Below are 21,647 nucleotides of genomic sequence, written 5' to 3'. Positions count from 1 at the left end.
CTAAAATTGTGTGGATAATTATATGTATACCTACTACCGAAAGTTAAAAAACATCGACAAACTTTCAATTTTAACTTGCAATTTTTTTTTTATAATTTTAATTTTTCGTTGTTTTATTAATTTATATTTTTAATATATTGTTTTTTTACATTATCGTTTAATTAAGCTAATTTAGGCTCCGACGATGGCAATGACGGAATGGCCGTCAGCTGAAATTATAGCCATGAATAAAACCGAATGAACACAAATCCGACTTGTCGAAATTATGTTTAGAAAACTTTTTAATACTAAATGGGGGTTAATATTCAACTGAACGTGTCTCTCCGAAAACCTCATTCCAAATTATATATCTACTATATATATATGTGTGTATATATATAACAAATCAAATATTGCATTTATATAGCGCCAATTATAATTGCTTTTCATCAGCACTCTCCTCGTATGAAGCATGTAGAAAGCGAAGCCATCATCGGTTGAGATCACTAGAAGTTACCAAATAGGTATGTCTTTAGACGTTTTCTAAACTCAGCTAATGATAACCCAGATATACGTAGTTCGATAGGTAGGCTGTTCTAAAAAATAGGCCCAGCAACTGCAAAATCTCAATCTGCTGTTTTCAGATTCCGATCTCTAACATACAGCGTGTTTGAATCAGCAGACCTTAGACGCCCATATGATGACATAGATGAAACTCGAATACACTTATCTTCTAAATATTTCGGAGCCAGACCATCCAAACTTTTAAATACCATTACACCCAACTTGAACATGATTCTTTGTTTAACACGCAGCCAATGCAACTCCTTTAGAATTGGTGATGGATGATCAAATTTTAATTTGCGATATATCATTCTAGCAGCCTGATTCTGAACCATCTGAAGTTTAGACAACAGTTTATCAGCTATGCCATATAGAAGACTGTTACAATAATCCATTCTAGAGTTGACAAAAGCATGTACTAATAGAGTCATCGTATCTCTATCTACCGATTTTGTGACTTGACGTAATTGACGTAGTTGGAACATACATTATTTAACCAATAGATTGACTTGTGGACCCATTGTCATACGGGAGTCCATCACAATTCCCAAATTGGTAACCGTTTTACTGAAACTTATATCAGTCATGTTGATGTTAATCGATGAAGGTTCAACCGCTGACGTGTATGTGTATATATATATATGTATATATATACACATATACACACACACACACACACATATATATATATATATATATATATATATATATATATATATATATTAGGGTGGTCCCCAATTACATTGGAAAAAATAAAACGCGTAATTTTTCAGGTCTTACCCTTTTATTTGTTTCTCTCATATGTAACAAGTAATATGATAAAATTTTATTGACCATAGACAAAATTTAGAGGTCGCCCAAGCGAGTCAAAGTGTCCTGTGCTACCACCTAATTATACGTATTAGCATTTTGTTGCAAAACATGACAAAACTGTTACAAACTACCTGATAAAATTATTATGTCCAGTACCCAGTGTCACTGTTAAACCATTTAGTTGTTAAGGAGATGTATTTCCTCCCACTAATGTCTCTTTCTTTGGGTTTGGATACTGGGTACGATGGTACTCAACAACTTGCAGAACATACTGCTTTTGTTCTTCAGACGATACTATTGTTCTGTTAAAATCCTGCATCTCTGCAAAATCATTGACTGGCTTTATACCGCTTACAACTTCAAAAGCTTTCTTGTACTGTTCATCTTCTCTCCCCTCGGAAGGTGTCTTGTTTAGAAATGAGTGAGGCAGTCCGAGGATTGCAAAGAATTGCATGGTATTCGAAGACACAACAAAGTCTTTGACAGACATTTCATCAGATATATCATTAACATTCATCTGCACTCTTTTGGTGAAGTCGTTGGTTGTTTTTGATACCGCTGACAGAGCATCAACCATCAACACTTTCTCCTCATGAGAAATCTGATCATCGAAAAACGCAGCTCCAACAAGTTCCTCGCTAACATACCATAGATGTCTAGAAAGTGCGTTTGCAGCGGCAACAGAAACTTCACGGTCTACATCTCTGAATTGTTGGATTCTCTTTACCAGCTGGAGATCATGTCTAGCGGCACTAAGAAGATCTGGAGCCGTGAACCACGATCTAAGATACACACAGATGCCAAAAACGATGAATCGACAGATTCCCTTTTCTTCAACTCTTGTCAGCAGAAACTGATGACGATACATGTACAATTTGAAGGCGTATATTAGTCTCGCCATCCAGCGTGCCCTATGCAGAGCTCCAGGTTGCAAAACTCTGACTCCCCTTGGCGGTGTCTCTCCCAGCAAAATAAGTGAAAGCTCCAGTAGTTCCCTGTAATCGCACCTTGGCTGAAATTGTTCAAGTTGCGTTAGGCAAAAGCTAACGATACCTTCTTTGTGTTGTTCAACTTTGCTGTTCAAGCTTTCATCATCCATAATTGTATGGTAATCAGCTTGGTTAATGCTGTTGAACTCATTTCGAAAGCGCAAGAAGAGTGCTATTTCTGGACCTGACGTATTAGACGACATGCATGCAGAAAACGCATGCTCAAGTATTATTTCAGATATGTGGTGACGGCAAGCTATGTGAAGCACGTTACGCCCTAATTTTTGTTGCAGCAGGGTGCATGCTCCATTTTTCTTTCCACTATTACTCGCTGTAGTATCGAACACTAATGCCTTAACAGACTCCTCTAGGTTCCATTCTAAGAGGCATTCGTGCACTTCTGTAGCCTGTCTTTCCCCTGTACCAGATTCTAGTTTTGGAACTGATAAGAGCTTTTCAACTCCCGCTCCTGCAACAACAATGGGAAGACGATCAACTTTCTGATTACCGGTCAAATCAAGTAAGAGCTTTCCATCCCAATGGACAGCCAAAGGAACGTCTGGAGAAAAATTCCTTCGAATTTCCAACGCAAGTTCTTGACGATGCTTATGCCTAGCTCATCGAATTGAGGATCTATTGATGGCAAGGTTTCCAGCATTTAAGCCAAGGTGTTTGGCAATTCCACTGATAATGTACGTCGCCTTTCTATCAGAAGTCTTCGTTCGATCAAGTGCTGCAGCAGTTCCCCTGCTAACTGCACAATGTGGACGGGACATCGAAGCTTTTCCTACTTCGTTTTACCTGGACACGTTTGGTAATGCTGTCTTCTTCTGATTCACATTCTGACGATGAATCACTGGAACTGTGCTCTATTTCAGCTGAACATGCACCGGCAGTGATCTCTTCCTGCGCCTGGACTGACTTTAATTTGTAGTTCTCCTGTCTTCTTTTCCTTTCATACGAGCGTGCCTCTTTCAGCGCCAGATTTTTATCTACACCACTCATATAACCACGCCGTCCCGGTTCCCTTTGTGCCAGCAAAAATTCTCTGTAAAAATTCTTCTTGTATCTGAATCAGTTCAATAGCATTAGCATGTGCTATATCAAACAGATCTTTTCGTGAATGAACGAATGCTTGTTCTTGACGTCTTTGAGCATCTGAGTTTCTCTTAGAATGTTTCTTTAATCCTTGCCACAGTTTAAACATATCATCCAGCTTCTTAATGGCGTTGTATTCTTGAGTTGTAGGAATTCTGGCCCGTTGCCATATTGGAAGTACCTCTCTTTATAACAGCAGTCTCACTATCGCGAACCGTCATTTCCTCTGACAAATGAATGTACAGAAAGCGACGCATCACTTCACCTTTCGTTGGTAACTTGTTACCCAGAATGGCAGTTTTTAGAGGCTGGCCTAGAAGATAAATATCCTGCTTCTTTCTTGTTGACTCAGCCATGTTGTTTACTTTTTCAGACAAAGATCTGTTAATTAAAAACAAAGACGTTGTATTAACAATTTGGATTAATTATTAGGCCCATAAGGTAAAACTTCAGAGCCCTTGGGCGACCTCTAAATATTGACCAATTTACCTAAGATTTTACACCAAGTATTACCTAATGGGTGGTAACAAAATTAGGGGGTAAGACAGAAAATTTAAAACATTTTCATTTTGGGGACCACCCTAATATATATATATATATATATATATATATATATATATATATATATATATATACAATAAATATATATATATATATATACACAACGTGATGTTGTTCTTTGAAAAAAAAATATAAAAAATATAAAAATATAAAAAAATATAAAAAATATAAACTATTCTGGAATGGTCAAAAGACGGCCGAAAATGGTGTTGGAATTTTTGTCAGAGAACCGCTAGCCCAAGAAGTACTGGATATTAAAAATATTAATTCACGTCTCATGTGGATCAAGCTTCGCATAGAAAAGCAAACAATGATTATTTTTTCTGCATACGCACTACAGATAGGCGAATCAGAAGAGATGGAAAATGACTTCTGGGCTGCATTCTCTGACACCATCTCAACAATACCAAAATCTGAAACAATCCTGATTGGAGGCGATCTCAATGGCCACGTTGGAGAGAAAACAGATGGTTTTGACAACGTACATGGCGGTTTTGGCTATGGAAAACGGAATGAAGATGGCAACCGCATCCTTGAGTTTGCTGAAAGTCACGGGTTTTGTTTACTGAACACATATTTTAGAAAGAGGTTGGAACATTTCATAACATACAAAAATGGACCATCAGCCACTCAAATTGATTTCTTCGCTGTCAAGCAACAACACCGAAGGCAGTTCAAAAACGTCAAAGTTTTACCTGGCGAATCATGTGTCGCCCAACACAGACTCCTTGTGGCAGACCTGGTTGTCGAACTGTCAAAACATAAGTCTAAGCAAATGCCTCTGAAAATTAAAACGTGGAAGCTGAAAAGCAATATTCATCGAGAAAAATTTCAACAGATTGTCGCCACACAGTTAGACTACCAATCGCAAGCCAGTACAGATTGGAGTACATACAAAACAGTTTTGATAAACGCTGCAACTACAGTTTGTGGGGAAAACTGGTACAAAACGTCAGCATGGACGTGACACTTGGTGGTGGAATGACAGTGTACAAAATGCAACAGCTGAAAGAAAAGAAAGGTGCATACAAGCAATGACAAAAATCAAAGTCTGTTGATGACCATAAAATTTTCCGTGAGAAGAAAAACTATGCAAGACGTCAAGTTGCACTGGCTCGGACAGATCAGTGCAGAGAGTGGCTCACTAAAAGCAAAGGTGAACAAATGAAATCTCTGTATCGTATAGCAAAACAAGCAAAGCGTACGAAAAAAGACAGTTGGTGCCTCATGTATCAAAAATGACAAAAATGAGATGGTCCTCAAACAAGATGAGATCAAGCTACAGTGGAGAGAATACTTCAACCGTCTGTTAAACGAAACAAATCCCATCAATGTTAACTTTGACGCTCTACCCATCGAAGGTCCGATTCCAGACATCACTATAGAGGAGCTTACAGAAGCTCTGAAAGCTATGAAGGATGGAAAGGCAGCAAGGCTCTTAGGACTCACAAATGACATTATCAAAGCATCTGGTACTGCAGGTATCCAAACGTTACTACAACTTTGCCGTGAAATCTGGAGAAATTGCTCAATGCCAACTGAATAGAACTATAGCATGACAGTCCCGCTATACAAAGGCAAAGGTGATCCATTGAACTGTTCATCATATCGGGGTATACGTCTGTTAGAAAGAACACTCCCTGAAAATTGTCGAAAAAATCATTGATAGAAGATTAACTTCGTGCATCACAATCGGAAATTATCAATTTGGTTTCCTAGCGGGGAAATCAACAATTGATGCAACTGCAAAAGAAGTACTTCGCAAAGCATCAACAATTATCACACATTTTTGTAGACCTTGAAAAAGCATTTGATCGAATTCCCCGTGAAGCAATCAGGTGGAGTCTACGTCGACAACTCATTCCAGAATATCTTGTTCGACTTGTGATGGAAATATATACGAATACTAAGACTCTTGTCAGCACAACGATTGGAAACACAGATGCATTTGACATCGGCGTTGGAGTTCACCAAGGCTCGATTCTCAGTCCACAGTTATTTATAACTGTGATGGAAAAAATCACAAAACGATACGCACTGGTGACATTTGGAATATAATATATGCTGATGATAATGTTTTAACAGCCACGTCTGAGCAATGCAGTACAGATGTTTGAAGATTGGAACACCAGACTCGCCGATCATGGATTCAAAGTCAACATCAGCAAAACCAAAGCAATGAACACTGGTGAACCCATCCAATCCACAGCTACTGGACGATGGCCCTGTCAGTTTGTAAAGCTGGTGTAGGTAACAATTCAATCAAGTGTCAGCAGTGTAACCAGTGGTGTCACAAACGTTGTTCAAAAATAATAAATAATTGGTACTTTATCTAAAGTGTCCAATTTTGTTTGTCCCGCTTGCATCAATCCTCAACAACAAATTTGAAATAGACATGTTTTTGAAGCCATCAAGATAGAGAAAGTCACATCGTTCCAATATCTAGGGGATGTTCTGGATTGTACTGGAACAGCTGAAGCTGCCGTTCGAGCACGCATACGTGCAGCCTGGAATAAATGGCATCTCCTTGCCTCTATATTGATGCGGCGTGACATTCCACTACCATTACGATCAAGACTTTATAAATCTGTGATACGTTCGGTGTTGTTATATGGTGCAGAAACATGGACAATGACAACCAAACTGGAACAACAACTTCAACGAACCGACATGAAAATGCTTCGCAGGATGCAACGAATTAGTTTGAAGGACCACATCAAATCTACCGAAATCCTGCATCGTGCTAGTTTAAATGATATAAAAGACGAATGCCGGCAACACCGTCTGAGGTGGTTTTGTCATGTAAAACGAAGTGGAAACAGTGCCATAACTTCTTTTGCAGATGTTGAAGTACCTGGCACACGTCCCAAAGGCCGTCCAACGAAGACCTGGTCGCAAACAATCGAGCAAGACGTGAAAGCTCTAAATTTAAATGAAATGGATACAACTGATCGTCTAATTTGGCGCAAAAAGTTGATGGCAAAGAGAACAACGTCCTACCTCGGAAAACCGGGTCTCTGGACGCAAAACGAAGATTGATTGATTGATTGTTCTTACCTATTGCTCGCGACACCTCAATTTGAGTACAACGTGATGTTGTTCTTACCTATTGGTCGCGACACCTCAATTTGAGTTTCATGGTTACAATAATTGAGTTGTGTTATCTTAAGCCTTATTCGGCAGGCTACTGACGAGTCTCGTGAGAGCCGAAACGTACGTCAGGCCTATGGCGGATAATGGTTTACCAATACTTTTTGTGACTGAATGGGTTCTTAAACCTTGTAACAACGTGATGTTGTTCTTACCTATTGGTCGCGACACCTCAATTTGAGTTTCATGGTTACAATAATTGAGTTGTGTTATTATAAGCCTTATTCGGCAGGCTACTGACGAGTCTCGTGAGAGACGAAACGTACGTCTGGCCTATGGCGGATAATGGTTTACTAATAATACTTTTTGCGACTGAATGGGTTCTTAAGCCTTGTAACAACGTGATGTTGTTCTTACCTATTGGTCGCGACACCTCAATTTGAGTTTCTTGGTTACAATAATTAAGTTGTGTTATTTTAAGCCTTATTCGGCAGGCTACTGACGAGTCTCGTGAGAGACGAAACGTACGTCTGGCCTATGGCGGATAATGGTTTACCAATAATATATATTGCAAAGAAACGATAAGGGATGTTCCAGAAAGTAGAACAAATTTAATGAAAGGTTTGAACCTTTTAATCTGTAAGCGGTAAAAATTGTACAAAAACTTTAAAAATGAAAGATTGCGAATGTCTTGTTTTTCGTTAAAATTTTTAAATTTGCTTATATATTGTATGTGTTAATATTTAGGGCAATGACGATTAATTACTATCAAGTTGCTAACCGGGTTGAAACTAAAACAAATTTTCCATCTTCGGAGGCAATAACAGAGGTTACTTCAAATGTAGGCGGAGAAACAGATTGCACGCTATCCGTTGCGTTCGGCAATTTCCAAATTCTGATACATCCATCGGAGGAAGCACTGCATACAGTGCCAGTTGCAGACATGGCTAATGCAGTTACTTCGTTCTCGTGACCAACAAGTCGATGTTTCTCATCACTCTGCAGTGTGGTAAATATTTCATTACAGAAACTGTTAACATTGACAGGATAAGTAGAAAATTGTATAAAATAAAATGTTGAATTAAAAAATGTTAAATGAAAACAATTGACAATGATGAAATAGTTTAAATTTTATTAACAAACCTCAACTGGCTTCCATATTCTAACAGTACCATCTTCAGAGCACGAGGCGACCGTCAAAGAATGAATCATTTGCTTAATCCTCATTTTCGCATCTCTCGTCATTTCTTCCGTCACTGATGTCTCCCAATCGTTTGATTCATTTTCATTTGTTTCTGCAACTTAAAATTTTAATTTGTTTCTGCAAGTTAAAATTTTAATTTAGCTCTAAGATTATTATTTAGGGTATTAAATTTACTAAATATCAGCAAAGAAAATAAAGTTTTTTCTGCAAAAATATCATCAGTATTTAACAAACTTTAAGTTTTTCACTGTACTTTTCTTTAGAATATTTTTGGCAACAGAAAAAATATTGAAAAGTGTGATTTGATAATAGCAAAAGAAAAATATTTTCTGAGTCTTTATCTCTAATGTTCAAAATCATCAAAGATGAGTTCCATAATAATAAATTTCGTAAATCGTATTGTAGCAGAAGTGTGTCAGCACCCGAACTTTTGTACGAGAGTTCTAAAGATTTGAGCCAAAATACTACACAGATATATATATATATATATATATATATATATATATATATATATATATATATATATATATATATTTGTGTGTGTGTGTGTGGGGGGGATTAAGACTGTCAGAAATGCAATTATTGATGAAAATCACAGCATGTTCGGCGTTGGTTACTAACTATGTATTTATATGTCTATATATGAACCTATGAATAATGTTAAATAAGACATAATTTTGAACATAACATATTTTTAACAGCCAAAAGTTATTTTTTCAAAATTCGTAAAAAACGAAAAATTTAAAGTTTTATACAATTTCTACCAATTAATAATCCTCAATGTTTTCAAACTATAATTCTATATTTCCTTTCTGTCCAAATTTAGTCAAAAAATTAGAGTACAGCTGATTAAATCTTTTGTCTGGTAGTTTTTACCACATGGTTAAGGAATTGAAAGAACTAACTCTCTTGTTGAAGGAACATGTCGCATCCATTGCATCCGACTTTATGTCCTTTTAATGTTGAGAGATGAACTCCTTTCTGGGACCACAGCCTGACAGATCCATCATTGCTGCTTGATACAATGCATCCGCTCTTCAATTTTAATCGATTAATTTTTTAATTCAAGTATTTTTTGAACAAATATAAAAATGAAAATATTTAAATAAAAAAAAAGAAAAATAATTCCAACTTACAAGTTAGATGAAAATGTTATGATTTCGACTTACGAACAATATGAAATGAAAGGCATTCAACTTATAAACTAGACAAAAATGTCAACCTTATAAACAACATGACTGATGGCTGCCATGTGGCCAACGAGCTTCAGCGTTTCTTTGCCAGTATTCATGTTCCAGAGTTTGAGGTTGAAATCGTTTGAACCAGTAACCTGTGAAATTTGAATGATGAATTAAGAGATCTAATTAACTCAACATAATTTATTGAAGAATTTTTTATGTGGCATTGTTTTAGAGGGAGAATACATTACAAAAAAATGGCAGAACTGAGTAAATAGAAAATTAAAATCTCTTTTTCATTTTTATAAAATATTTTCATTTGTTCTTTAGGAGTCAAATAAAAATGATTTTATTAAATAAATAAACAGCTCAACATGCAACTCAATGCACATGCACAAACTTAACGAAATTCTATTGCACCAGGCATGGTTGCAATTTGTCAGTAGTATAATTCAGGAAATTTAAAATTTGAACGACACAACTGATTGAAATGCACACCAAAGGACCACTAACTGAGACAACAATAGCAATAAGTAAGATACTTGTATGTGATACACCGTTCATACTTGACTATTCAACAACCTAACATTCCTACGTAACGGTTCACCGAAAAAATAGCGCCTGACAAAATGGCGCCAACAAAACCGCGCCAAAAAAATCGCGTAAAAACAAAAAGCTGTCAAAATGGTGCAACATAGTATTGTTGATAAAATTTTGAAAAAATAGGAGCATGAATGTTTTTTTATAAATAAGTTTGCAAAACGCAAATCTTAACAAACTCATTAGATGTTTGTTAGTTTTTAAAAATAAATTTTAAAAATCATGTTTAACCAAGTGATAAACGTAATTATTTTATTAAACTAATAATAATTCGTAACAACATAATCGGCACAAATAAAAATTTGTACGCATCGTAAAAGCCAGCAGAAATCAGTGAATGAGATTAATTAACGGATGTAAGAAAACTCACAAGATGGGGACTGTTACTGGACCAGGCACAGCATGTCAACCAGTCGAAATGTGCATCATCGATCACAAATTTCTGATTCTTTGACATCACATCCCATACCACAATTTTCTAAATCAATAAATTAAAGAAAAATAAGAATAACTTTGAATAAAACTGTTAACAGACAAAGTAATAAATTAAAAGACTTAAAATTAAATGCTACTACATTTTGGAGAAAAACAATTGAATCGAAGTGACTAACTAGGGTCGCAGGAATGGTTACTGTGAGTAAAATTATAAAATGTAAATTCATGCCAACAAAGCTTACTCTATCGTGTCCACCAGAAGCGAGCAACGTTTGATGATTGTTCAGCGAGAGGCATGAAACTGTTCCAACGTGACCAACCAAGACATCCACAGGTTCATATTTGCTATTTAATTCGTTAGTTTTTAATAAAAGATTTTTTAATTAACCTTAAATAAAATTTCAATGATTAATTTTAAAATATTTTAAACTATCGGATTATTGGAATGTTAATCTCAAAAATATTCATAATATATATTATTATTATATAATTTACTCTATTGACATTTCTCAGAGGGTTGTACTGTGATTAAATGCTTTGTTGAACAAATAACTTTTTAACTCTCTTCTGAAATCTTTTTCTGAAACAATTTGCTTCAATGTTGGGCAGAGCAACCTGCACACATTTGTCTCCCAGTTTTGTCCTGGTCCTAGGAATTACCATCATTTCTGACGAGACCGAACGCAATGCATGTCCCACATCAACTTCAGTTCTTTGGCAAAAAACCTCCTTCAGATATTCTGGGCCACCACCATGTACGCAACTATGAGCCACCACGGCCATCTTATCCGTTCCCTGATGGGTAGCCAGTAGAAACTTTCCAACCACTTTGTAATGTGATCACGTCTACTTAGACCAATGACTAATCTGGCGGCAGTATTCTGGATTCGTTGAACTTTATTTACTACCCTTACACAAGCAACATACAGCAACAGAATGCAATAGTCTAGTCTAGACAGTACAAAAGCCACCACCAGGCTAGTAAAAATATCAACTGGAAGACATTTCTGGACCAGATACAATCTTCGTAACTGAAGAAAGCAGATAGCATTGAGTTTCGCAATCTGAGGCAACATCGTTAAAGACCTGTCAAACTTCACACACAAATTTTTGACCTTGTCTCAGCCGAGATCAACCTATTACCCAATATATCAAAGGTCACCTCCTAGTGCAGATAAAGCCTTCTTAGAACCAAACCATATCATTTCCGTTTTGTCTGGGTTAAGCTATATATATATATATATATATATATATATATATATATATATATATATATATATATATATATATACCAATAATACCTCTTGCGACCGAATGGGTTCTTAAACCTTGTAACAACGCGATGTTGTTCTTATCTATTGGTCGCGACACCTCAATTTGAGTTTCTTGGTTACAATAATTGAGTTGTGTTATCTTAAACCTTATTCGGCAGGCTACTGACGAGTCTCGCGAAAGACGAAACGTACGTCTGGCCTAACGCGGGTAATTTTAATTATGAATTAAAATTTACTTATGATTGGATATTTTTTTTCCCTGTTATATATTTAAACAATTATGCTATAAAACGGGTTAATTCAGTGAAATTCCTTGGTGTTGTTATTACTTCGAATTTGTCATGGTTTGATCAGATTAAACATATTTCATGTAAATTATCGAAAAACCGAGGTATTATATATCGTTTAAGGTTTAAATTTCCAAGTTTCATCTTATTGACTTTATATAACTCTCTCGTGCTACCATATTTAACTTAATGTATTTTGGTTTGGGGTTTAGCCCCTACATCTCATCTTAAAACTTTAACTTTAGTTCAAATTTTTTTTCTTAGGATATTATTCAAATTAAAAAAAATTGATCATATAAGTCATTGTTATCAATTGGCTAATATTTATAACATATATCAGTTGTACATTATTTATTTGCTTGTTATCTTTTTTAAAATATATAGATTAAACTATTGTGCGACTCTCTACAGTCAAGTTATATTATTTAAAAATCCTAAAAGAAATACTTTACGTTATAATCTTGATTTTTATCTCTTTAAACCAAAGTCAATTTTTTTTCATAACTTAGTCTTATCTCCTCTTATGCGTTTTTGGGATACTTTACCTGTGTATGTAAAGGACTCACCCTCTCTTGGATTATTCAAAACTGCGATTCACCATCTTATTTTATCTGGTTATTTCACAAGTGATTGACCGTATTTACTCTTTGTATTTATTCATTGTGTTTTACTTTTAAAATAATTAATTAATTATCTCTTGTATTTCAGTTTAACTGTATGTTTTCATATGTATATGAGCATTTACTTAAGTATATGCATGTTTTGTTTTTGGCTTTGTTTCGTTACTTTAGTCTATTGTCATTTTATTTAGAAATATTTTGTCTTGATATTGATCTGAGTGGCCCTACAAGCGCGATATATATATATATTATTATCAACAATTAATTAAGCGCATTATAAAATTGAAATTTCTCGAAAGCGCTCTCCATTATAAATGAAATCAGTGAAGGTCAATAAAGTACAAATCAATAAAGTATTTCTATGTCAAAATAAATATGTTTTTAAGTTCCTCTTAAAATCATCAAGCTTTAGTCAAGGCATTCTGAGCGATTGCGGAAGACTGTTCCAGGCAATTGGTCCTGACACGGCAATATTTCTAGTTGCAGTTTGTAGTTGAGTTGTTGTCACTGCCAGTAGGTTGGCATAGTCTGATCTCAATTTTACACCTGTTGAAGAAGCTGGTTTTTTTAAGATTTTATTTGCTAGATATACTGGTTCAAAGCCTTATACATAGTCACACAAATCTTATAGTTGATTCTTTTTTTCACTGTTAGCCAATGTAGGTCTCTTAAAATGGGTGTCACATGGTCATACTTTCTACGTCCAACAGTTATTTTTGCAGCTATATTCTGTATCGATTGAAGAAAAGCAATAGATCTCTCTGGTAATCCATTGAACAAGCTATTACAGTAGTCTAACCGTGAATAAACAAACGCATGAATTAGTGTTTGCATGGTTGTTTGATGTAAATATTTTCGAACGCGGTATAACTGGCAAAGCTGATAAGAACATGATTTCGATATGGTTTTTATATGATCTTTAAAAGATAATCCCGAGTCAAAAATACACCCTAGGTTTGTTGCATTTTCACAGAATTGTATTTCATTATTATCAATTTTGACTGAATTAATATTAATTTTAGAAAGCTGTTGCCATGTACCGACAGGTAAAAATTGAGTTTTATCTTGATTCAATTTGAGACAATTTCTTGACATACATGTACCTATTTTAGTCAAGCATTCAATGAGATTTTCAACTTTACTTTCAAACAGTTCTGGTTCACTGCTAACTATTATTTGGATATCATCAGCGTACGCATGATATGAAAATCCAAAGGATTCTATTACTTCATATACTTCAGCAATGTACAGTACAAACAGAATAGGTCCCAGGACTGAGCCTTGTGGTACACCAGATGACATTGCTTCAATACTAGATAATTTGTTCCCGAAAAAAACCTGCTGAGTTCTGCCAAACAAGTACGAATTGAACCAATTAGCTACAACTCCAGTAACTCTGTAATCATATTGTAGGCGATTCATCAGTATTTGATGGTCTACGCAATCGAAGGCAGCACTCATGTCCAAGAATGTAAGCAAAGAAAAATATTGTTTATCAATTGCATTAAACAACTCAGACATAACATACAGCAGTGCTGTTTCAGTTGAGTGATAACGTTTATATCCAGATTGAAATACTGGTATTAAGCTATTTTTGTGTAGATGACTCAGTAGCTGACTGGCAACAACTCGTTCAATAACTTTAGAAATGAAGCAAATGTTTGATATAGGTCTGTAACTTTTCATTTCATTTCTATCATCTTTCATTTTCTTCAAGACAGGTGTAATAACTGCGTGCTTACATTTATTCGGAAATACTCCCTCTTGCAAACATAAGTTAACGAGGCTTGCGAGAAAAACAATAAAAATATCTATATGTTTTTTAAGCACATGAGTCGGAAAAACATCTAACATACAGGTGTTAGCCGGTAGATCAAGCACAATTTTCTTTATGTCTAGTTCCTCAACGACAGCAAAATTTGTGAGCAGACAATTTTCGGTAAGCCTACATCTGTCAAAAGTAGGTTTTTCGTTAATACTAATAGTATGCTTGATCCAATCGGTCTTTTCTTGAAAAAACCCATAAATTGAGAAGCCGTGATGTCAACATTATCATATAGTAAGCTATGGTTACTTTTACAAAGAATTTTGTTTACTACGTTCCATAGACCCTTTGAATCACCATTACTATCAGCAATCAACGTTTTCCAGTTATCATTTCTTTTTATTGAAAAGAGTTTGGTTTTATTTTTCAAAGAAGCGATCCATTCATTTCGACTCACTGATGACAAACAACATCTGTATTTCCTTTCTTTACTTCGACAGTATCTTTTAGCTGCTCTACACTCATCATCAAACCACGGAGCCATAAGATCACTTCTATGCTCGATAAACCGGAGAGGCGCAATTTTGTCAGCAATCTTCCTCATTTCGTTATTTAAAACATCAAATTCACGATTCACATCTCGACTTCGACAAGGCTCATGCAGTGGTGAATTCATAACAAGCATGGTCAGTATATTTTCATCAATACGTTTCCATGACCTAACCAATCTTGAAGTTTTGTTATTACATGCTCGAGTTATATATATATTTATAAAGTGTTTTTTTATGAAATTTACCGAAATTTTAGCGTTAATTAATTTACAATTTGAATTATTAATGTTATGTATTAGATGTCTACGTTGAGAATTTAAATAATTAAAAATCAAAAAATTAATAATCAAAAAATCATATTTTATTATAAATTTAGTTGTAAGCATATAGATCTTTCTCTTTTTCAATAAAAATTTATCATCATTAGAGCAATTATTTTTATAATTTGACAGAAAATTAATAGAAACAATTATAACAACTAATTCAAATACAAACAATAAAGCAAATTCAAATTGAAATAGAATGTTAATTTGTTGTCATGGTAAACGTTAAAGGTTCAAACATGTGGTGGGAATTTTAAGTAATAATTTTTATTTTTTATATTTCGGAGTAATAATTTTTTTTTATATTTCGGCTTCTTGTATTATAATAATGTCTATTATTATCATTATTATTATAATCATTATCACCAATAACAAGTTTCGCAGCTCTGTTTTGTACTGATTGTGATCACGGATTGTGATTGACGTGTCTGGTAGTTTATAAAACAAGCCGTTGCAATAATCTAAACAAAATGTAATAAAGGCATGGACCAGCGTTTCCAAAGTTGATTTATCTAGTAATTGCCTGATTCGATACATGTTTAACAATCCAAGCATAACATTGGATTTGAAATTATTAAAATTAGATCTTCGTTAAGTTACTCTTAACCAAATCATAACTCGAACCCACTCAGCCATTAATTAATTTAATTCTTTTTTTGATGGAAACTGCACAATTTTCCATTTTCCAACTTCTGCTTGCACTCTGTATAAAAAAAACCATCTTTGCATTTAGCTTCCCTTGTCGTATAAAAAAACCATCTTTTGCAATTAGCTTCTCTCGCTGTATAAAAAACCATCTTTGCATTAAGCTTCCCTCGCTTTAGCGTCATCCAGATGCTTTTTCAACTCACTACGCTGTTCAATTGTTAAATCATGGTTACATTTGACGTGAGCCAATTTATCGCTCAAAGTTTTGAGCTTGAACAAATTTGTGAAAAGTTGTTCCTTATTTTTGACATATATTTATATAATTCAATAAAAGGGTTAAATCAAACGGGTGCATTATGAAAGTATCACCAGAATGTTTACTTTATTTTAAAATTAATTTAAACATTGAACACAAATATCAAGCGTAAATAATCAAGTTATCTTTTCGTAAGGAACAATAAATATTCATGGCACCAATATTTAAAATATGTATAGATGAATAAATAATTTTTTTACGAAGAACAACATGTATAATTTAGGCCACAGTTTTCCCACCGGACTACTATCGTATTAAAAGACGCAATGTTGCAGACCACTTTTTAAATCGGTAACATTCATTATCGTTCTTAATTGCACATAGTTATTCTAGACAAAACACAAGTTTGAAAAATCACGTTTAGAATTTTTTAGATCGTGTTTTTTTTCGTGCTACGATACGCGAAGATTTTTAACACTAAAATAAATGCTAATATTGTAAATACAATAAAATAATTTTTTTAAAGTATGTTTTAAAACATAAATATAAAGTAATTTAATTAAAAAAAAACAATTGCACTGACTGATTTCAAGTGATTTTTAAGTATTTTTCATTTGGTAGTAATATTCAAGTAAAATTTTGAAACAAAATTTGAAAAATTTTTCTGGGAGTTGGAACTCGAAGTCGGAAATTTTTACAAGAAATCAGAAAATTTTCGACCAAGGGTCTGAGAAAATTTTTATTCGACTGCGACTATGAGAGACACAACATCCTACAATCAGAGCCCACGTCCTACCGGTCATTGAATCAGTGGCAAATCTAGGGGGGTGCGTATTGAACTTTACTTGTGTTAAAAGTTAGTAAAGTAGTGTTTTTGAAGGAAAAATTGACATTATAAGCCGAAAAAAGATGGAAAGTATAATTGTGACCACATTACCAAAAAAGTTGCCTCCCAAGGTAAAAATTGAAACATTTTGCCCCAAGAAAAATTGTAAAAAATTTCCCCCACCGACTTAGTCATCAACTTTTAATACAACAAATTTTCACCTCCGCCGGTCGTCAAATATTTTGGTTGAAAATCTTGGCCCCCCATCAAAGTTGTCTAGATCCGTCACTGACTGGGAACTTTAGAAAAAAGCTCAAAAAATGTTATTTTTTTATATAACTCAACAATAATCAACCTAATGTTAAACAGATCCAACCTGTGTGAGTGAAAGCTATCAAATGTGGAAGCATCGTAAACGTTGATGGTAAAATCTTCACTGCCTGTTATAACATAACGGTTGGCAACCAGTGACGCGCAAACAACGCACGTGATTGACTTTTTGTGGCCGACCAACGTGTGCTGGAGGGTCCCGGATTCATGGTCGACAATCTTCAGTGTTAACGTTCAGTAATGTAACGTTAACATAATTTATGAAACTAATTAATTTATTATTTAAGGGTACAATTAGTTGGTCGTGCCCTGTCTTCTTTGTGTATCTCTATATCTTATTTCTTGCACTGGTTACCCATAAAATAAAGAATCATTTTTAAAATTTGCACGTTAATGTCCAAGTCTCAATATAAGTTAAATCCAAGATACTTATCGCATATTTTAACTAAACCTAAACGCCCTGGTCTTCTTAGTCTCACATCTTTTTAATTCTTATTAAACACCCTTACGCTGAATCTGTTTTAGCTTTTTCTGGTCGTTTACTCTGGAACTCTCTTCCTCCATATCTAACTCCACCACTCATGAAGTTCGGCGCATCCCAAAACCCGTCTGTTTGTAGAATTCATTGAGAATCGTTGTCGAACACATCGGAAACGGTGCCTTTGAATTGATTAAATGAATGAAAATGGAAAGTTTAAAAATAACCATAGCAACAGCGTCAGCCCTTCCAGCAACTAAGAACTCAGTGTTGTCTTTGCCATCAATATTTGTGGACACCATATAAGATAAACACATGATAGATACAGCACTAAATGTGTATGACTTCTCAAACACCGTAAAACCTTAATATGGTGGTATCAAAGGTAAATGGAATAGAAAATATAGAATATAATTTATTAATAATTTATTAATGAAAATAAAAATTTTGAACAGCCGTACAATTTAACTGATTCAAAAAATTTATGATGGTAAATAAATGAAAAATGAGATGAGAAATAAGACAGACCACTTGAGCAGTTGAACATTCTCAGGTTACCCTGGTGGTATCCAACGGTGACAAATTGTGACAACGATGAATTGGAAGGATGAAATAGAACGCAAGTTGCCGATCCATACGATGTATTTCCAATCACGTTCGAACATCTACCCATGCTTGAAGACCAAACCTAATGCATTTATTCAAGTTAGATTCAAAGAATTAAAAAAAATAAAAAACCGACCTTAAAGATGCTTATAATATTTAGCTTCATTTAAAAAAGTAGGTGTTAAACGCTTAAAACTCATGCAAAATAACTGCGACTTTACGTCAGATACATTTAAATTAAAAAAAAGTTTATTAAATAAATATATTTCAAAGCTCCATTCGGATAACCTAAAAAAATTTTAAAGACTCATGAAACATCAAAGCCGATTAACAGTTTTATTCGAGTTTTTGATAAGTTGAAATATTGAACATTGGAGAACACATTTTCACTAAACTATTTGGTTTTCAAACAAAAAATTAAGAGCCTATTATCTTCTAACTGCATAAAGATCAGCATGTTCAATGCTGATCAAACTTTCAAAAATTATTTTTTATCCCGAGTCAAGGTGGCGGAGTTGAATGAAGTTTTTCCGATTCTAACTCTTTTATTGAAAATTTACCAGCTTTGACTTCCAAATTTTTTAAAACTTTAGCATTAAAATTTTTAAAAATAAATGTAAATTTTGATAAAAAAAAATGCCTTAAAATGTGTCAAAATTAGTTAACTTTTTGCATAAAACAATAATTCTATACTATTCTATCTTGAAAAAACTAAAAGATAATATTATGAAATCAATCAACCAACCAACCAACCAACCAACCAGCTAGCCAGCCAGCCAGCCAACCAACCAACCAACCAACCAACCAATCAATCAATCAATCAATCAATCAATCAATGTTTCAAAAAGAACCTTAATGGTGGAGTCTAATGATGCAGTAAGCAGGTAGTTACCATCAGGACTGAAAAGAACACGTGACACCTCTTGCGAGTGGCCTTTTATATTTCCAACCTTCGTAAATAGTTAATAACGTGAACACATAGGTCACATAGATCAGCATATTTATGGTGAGGTCACATTGACATCATGCTACTACCAGAACAAAAAAGCTACTATAATAAGCCATAAAACATAAAAAATAAAATTCAAACAATCCCATCCTTATCCAATGAAACAACTCGATACTAAACATTGAAATTTGTATTTAGCGAAATCTAGCAGGGCCGATTAAATGAAGGTAAATAATTAATTGTGTTGTGAATATTTGTTAAAGAGTGAATCTTAGCCCGCTATTTAAGTCAAAATAAATAAAAGTTGTTAAGTTTGATTTTTTTGGTTTAATAAATTGGCATAGAAACTAGTGGTTTTTAATATAAAGCTAATACTAAGCACATGAAATTGATCAAAGACCAACAATGGCTCCATGTTTTGCATCCCATAGTTTGACGTCTCCATGAATATCGACAGACACCAAATGAGATCCCGTTTTATTGAAGGAAATATCCTTCACGGAACTTAAATGTCCTCTAAAAACTGCAACTTTCTTCCTGCTTACAATATTCCACAAGCAAATCGACGCATCCCAACATCCTACAGCAACCAATGTTTCATCATGGTGCAGTGCTATGCAGTTCATACGGCTCCTGGAAAAAACAATTATTCAAATAATTAACCAATTAATTAACTAATTCAATAATTTTACACAATATGCGTTCAAAGTATTAATGCTCAATAAAACATGGAAACTAGTTCTAACGAGTTTTTAATAAATTGTCATAATCATAATTGGTAGTGGGGAGAAGCATAGGTTTCCAACACACATAATTTAATAATAGCAAATATCCGTAGACTTGAAATGCGGGACAATTACTAAAATACTTGACAAATTTGTAAATTTTCACTGTTGCGGTTAGCCCAACAAGTAGAATTGGTGGTCCCCAGCATCGCAACTCAGTTTGACCCATATAATATTTTCTGATGACTTCGGTATTTCAGTATCATTATCGACCGTTACTCAAAAACACTTCCCTTCGCTAATCACTAATACCTTTTCTGTATTTTTTCATCTAAAAACCTAAGAACGCGTTTCAAATCAACTTTGAATCTAATCAATTAATCAATGTTCTTCACAACAGCGTAAATTCGATGTTCTCACCAGAACTGAAAAGTTGAAGCGGTTTTAGATAAGAATTGTCCGAAGGACATCTGCAGCTGAACCATCCTAGTACCGGTAAAAAACGGGTGCTTGCTCTCTTTTATTTTGGATATATTTAATAATTCTGTCTTTGAATAACTTTACCTACTTATCTATTTTTCATTCTTTCTTTGTTCTTATGTGTCTGTTAATCTTATATTTAGTTTATGATCTTTCCAAAGTTATTTTGCATTCTTGTATATATTTGTTATGCGTCTCAAAGTGTATTTTCTATTTATGTTCCATTTTGCTTTTTTTTCATTTGTACACTTTCACTGTTGTTATTTGTTCCTTGTAATGATATTTGTAGCCAATCTCTGCGCCTGTCAGAGTTTGAATATTGTAAAGAATAAAAACCTTGGTGACCTTTTGCCTTTTGAGCATCAATTCTTCTTGACTATTTTCAGTATCACAAATTTCGATACTATTTAAATGTAACTATTGAAATTGCAAACACTTAACAACAACTGTAATGTAATGTCGATTTTAAATCATCTATCAAATTAAGATTTTTCAAGTGTTGCATTTAAGACATTTAAGATCAATAACTTGCTACAAATGAAACAACAAAAATAACCAATTTAATTTTAATTTACCAAAAAACAACGCTGGTTGGAAATTTTTTAGAAAGGTAAACAAACACACTAAATCAACTAACCCATGCCTTGGTAACTTAAACTCCAGTTGACCGGTGACGCCATGCCAGACATTGATGATACCATCCCAGCCAGCCGAAACGATGATGCGTCCGATGCGGTTTGACGCGCACCCGGCCACCAACTGACTGTGCCCGCTCATCACACACAATCTAACAAATAATAATTCTTCACATGTGTAATCCTACAAATAACTCGCGAAATAATCCGACAAATAATTCTTCACATGGGTAATCCTTCAAATAACACGCGATAAAATTTGGCAGATAATGCGCAATATAATTTGGCGAATAATTCGAGACATAATCCGACAAATAATTTGCGACCTAATTTTACTGATTTGCGGCATAATTCGACAAACTATCCGCAACATAGTTTGAGAA

General features: G+C 34.3%; 3 protein-coding genes across 3 annotated transcripts; 1 reads left to right on the top strand and 2 right to left on the bottom strand.

Annotated features, from left to right (window-relative positions):
• Positions 1 to 1,540: 1,540 nt before the first annotated feature.
• Positions 1,541 to 3,799, bottom strand: HELRODRAFT_164196 (hypothetical protein; the record flags this gene model as incomplete). The annotated part of the gene is made up of 3 exons (XM_009029198.1): positions 1,541 to 2,904; positions 3,101 to 3,414; positions 3,723 to 3,799. 3 exons carry the CDS (start codon positions 3,797 to 3,799, stop codon positions 1,541 to 1,543), a joined length of 1,755 nt encoding a protein of 584 aa, XP_009027446.1.
• A 371-nt stretch (positions 3,800 to 4,170) lies between these two features.
• HELRODRAFT_152705 (hypothetical protein) lies at positions 4,171 to 4,461 on the top strand (the record flags this gene model as incomplete). The annotated part of the gene is made up of 1 exon (XM_009029197.1): positions 4,171 to 4,461. A coding segment is annotated over one exon (291 nt), but the record flags the coding sequence as incomplete, so codon positions are not given.
• Positions 4,462 to 9,198: 4,737 nt separating this feature from the next.
• HELRODRAFT_68761 (hypothetical protein) lies at positions 9,199 to 21,436 on the bottom strand (the record flags this gene model as incomplete). Its single annotated transcript, XM_009028954.1, has 6 exons — positions 9,199 to 9,333; positions 9,509 to 9,628; positions 17,527 to 17,610; positions 19,327 to 19,425; positions 19,829 to 20,057; positions 21,267 to 21,436. Coding segments are annotated over 6 exons (837 nt in total), but the record flags the coding sequence as incomplete, so codon positions are not given.
• Between the last annotated feature and the right edge of the window lie 211 nt (positions 21,437 to 21,647).

Source organism: Helobdella robusta (genome assembly GCF_000326865.2).
Source record: "Helobdella robusta unplaced genomic scaffold HELROscaffold_6, whole genome shotgun sequence".
NCBI lineage: Eukaryota > Metazoa > Annelida > Clitellata > Rhynchobdellida > Glossiphoniidae > Helobdella > Helobdella robusta.
Note: the sequence above shows the minus strand (reverse complement) of the source record. Positions and strands in the feature narration are given on the sequence as shown.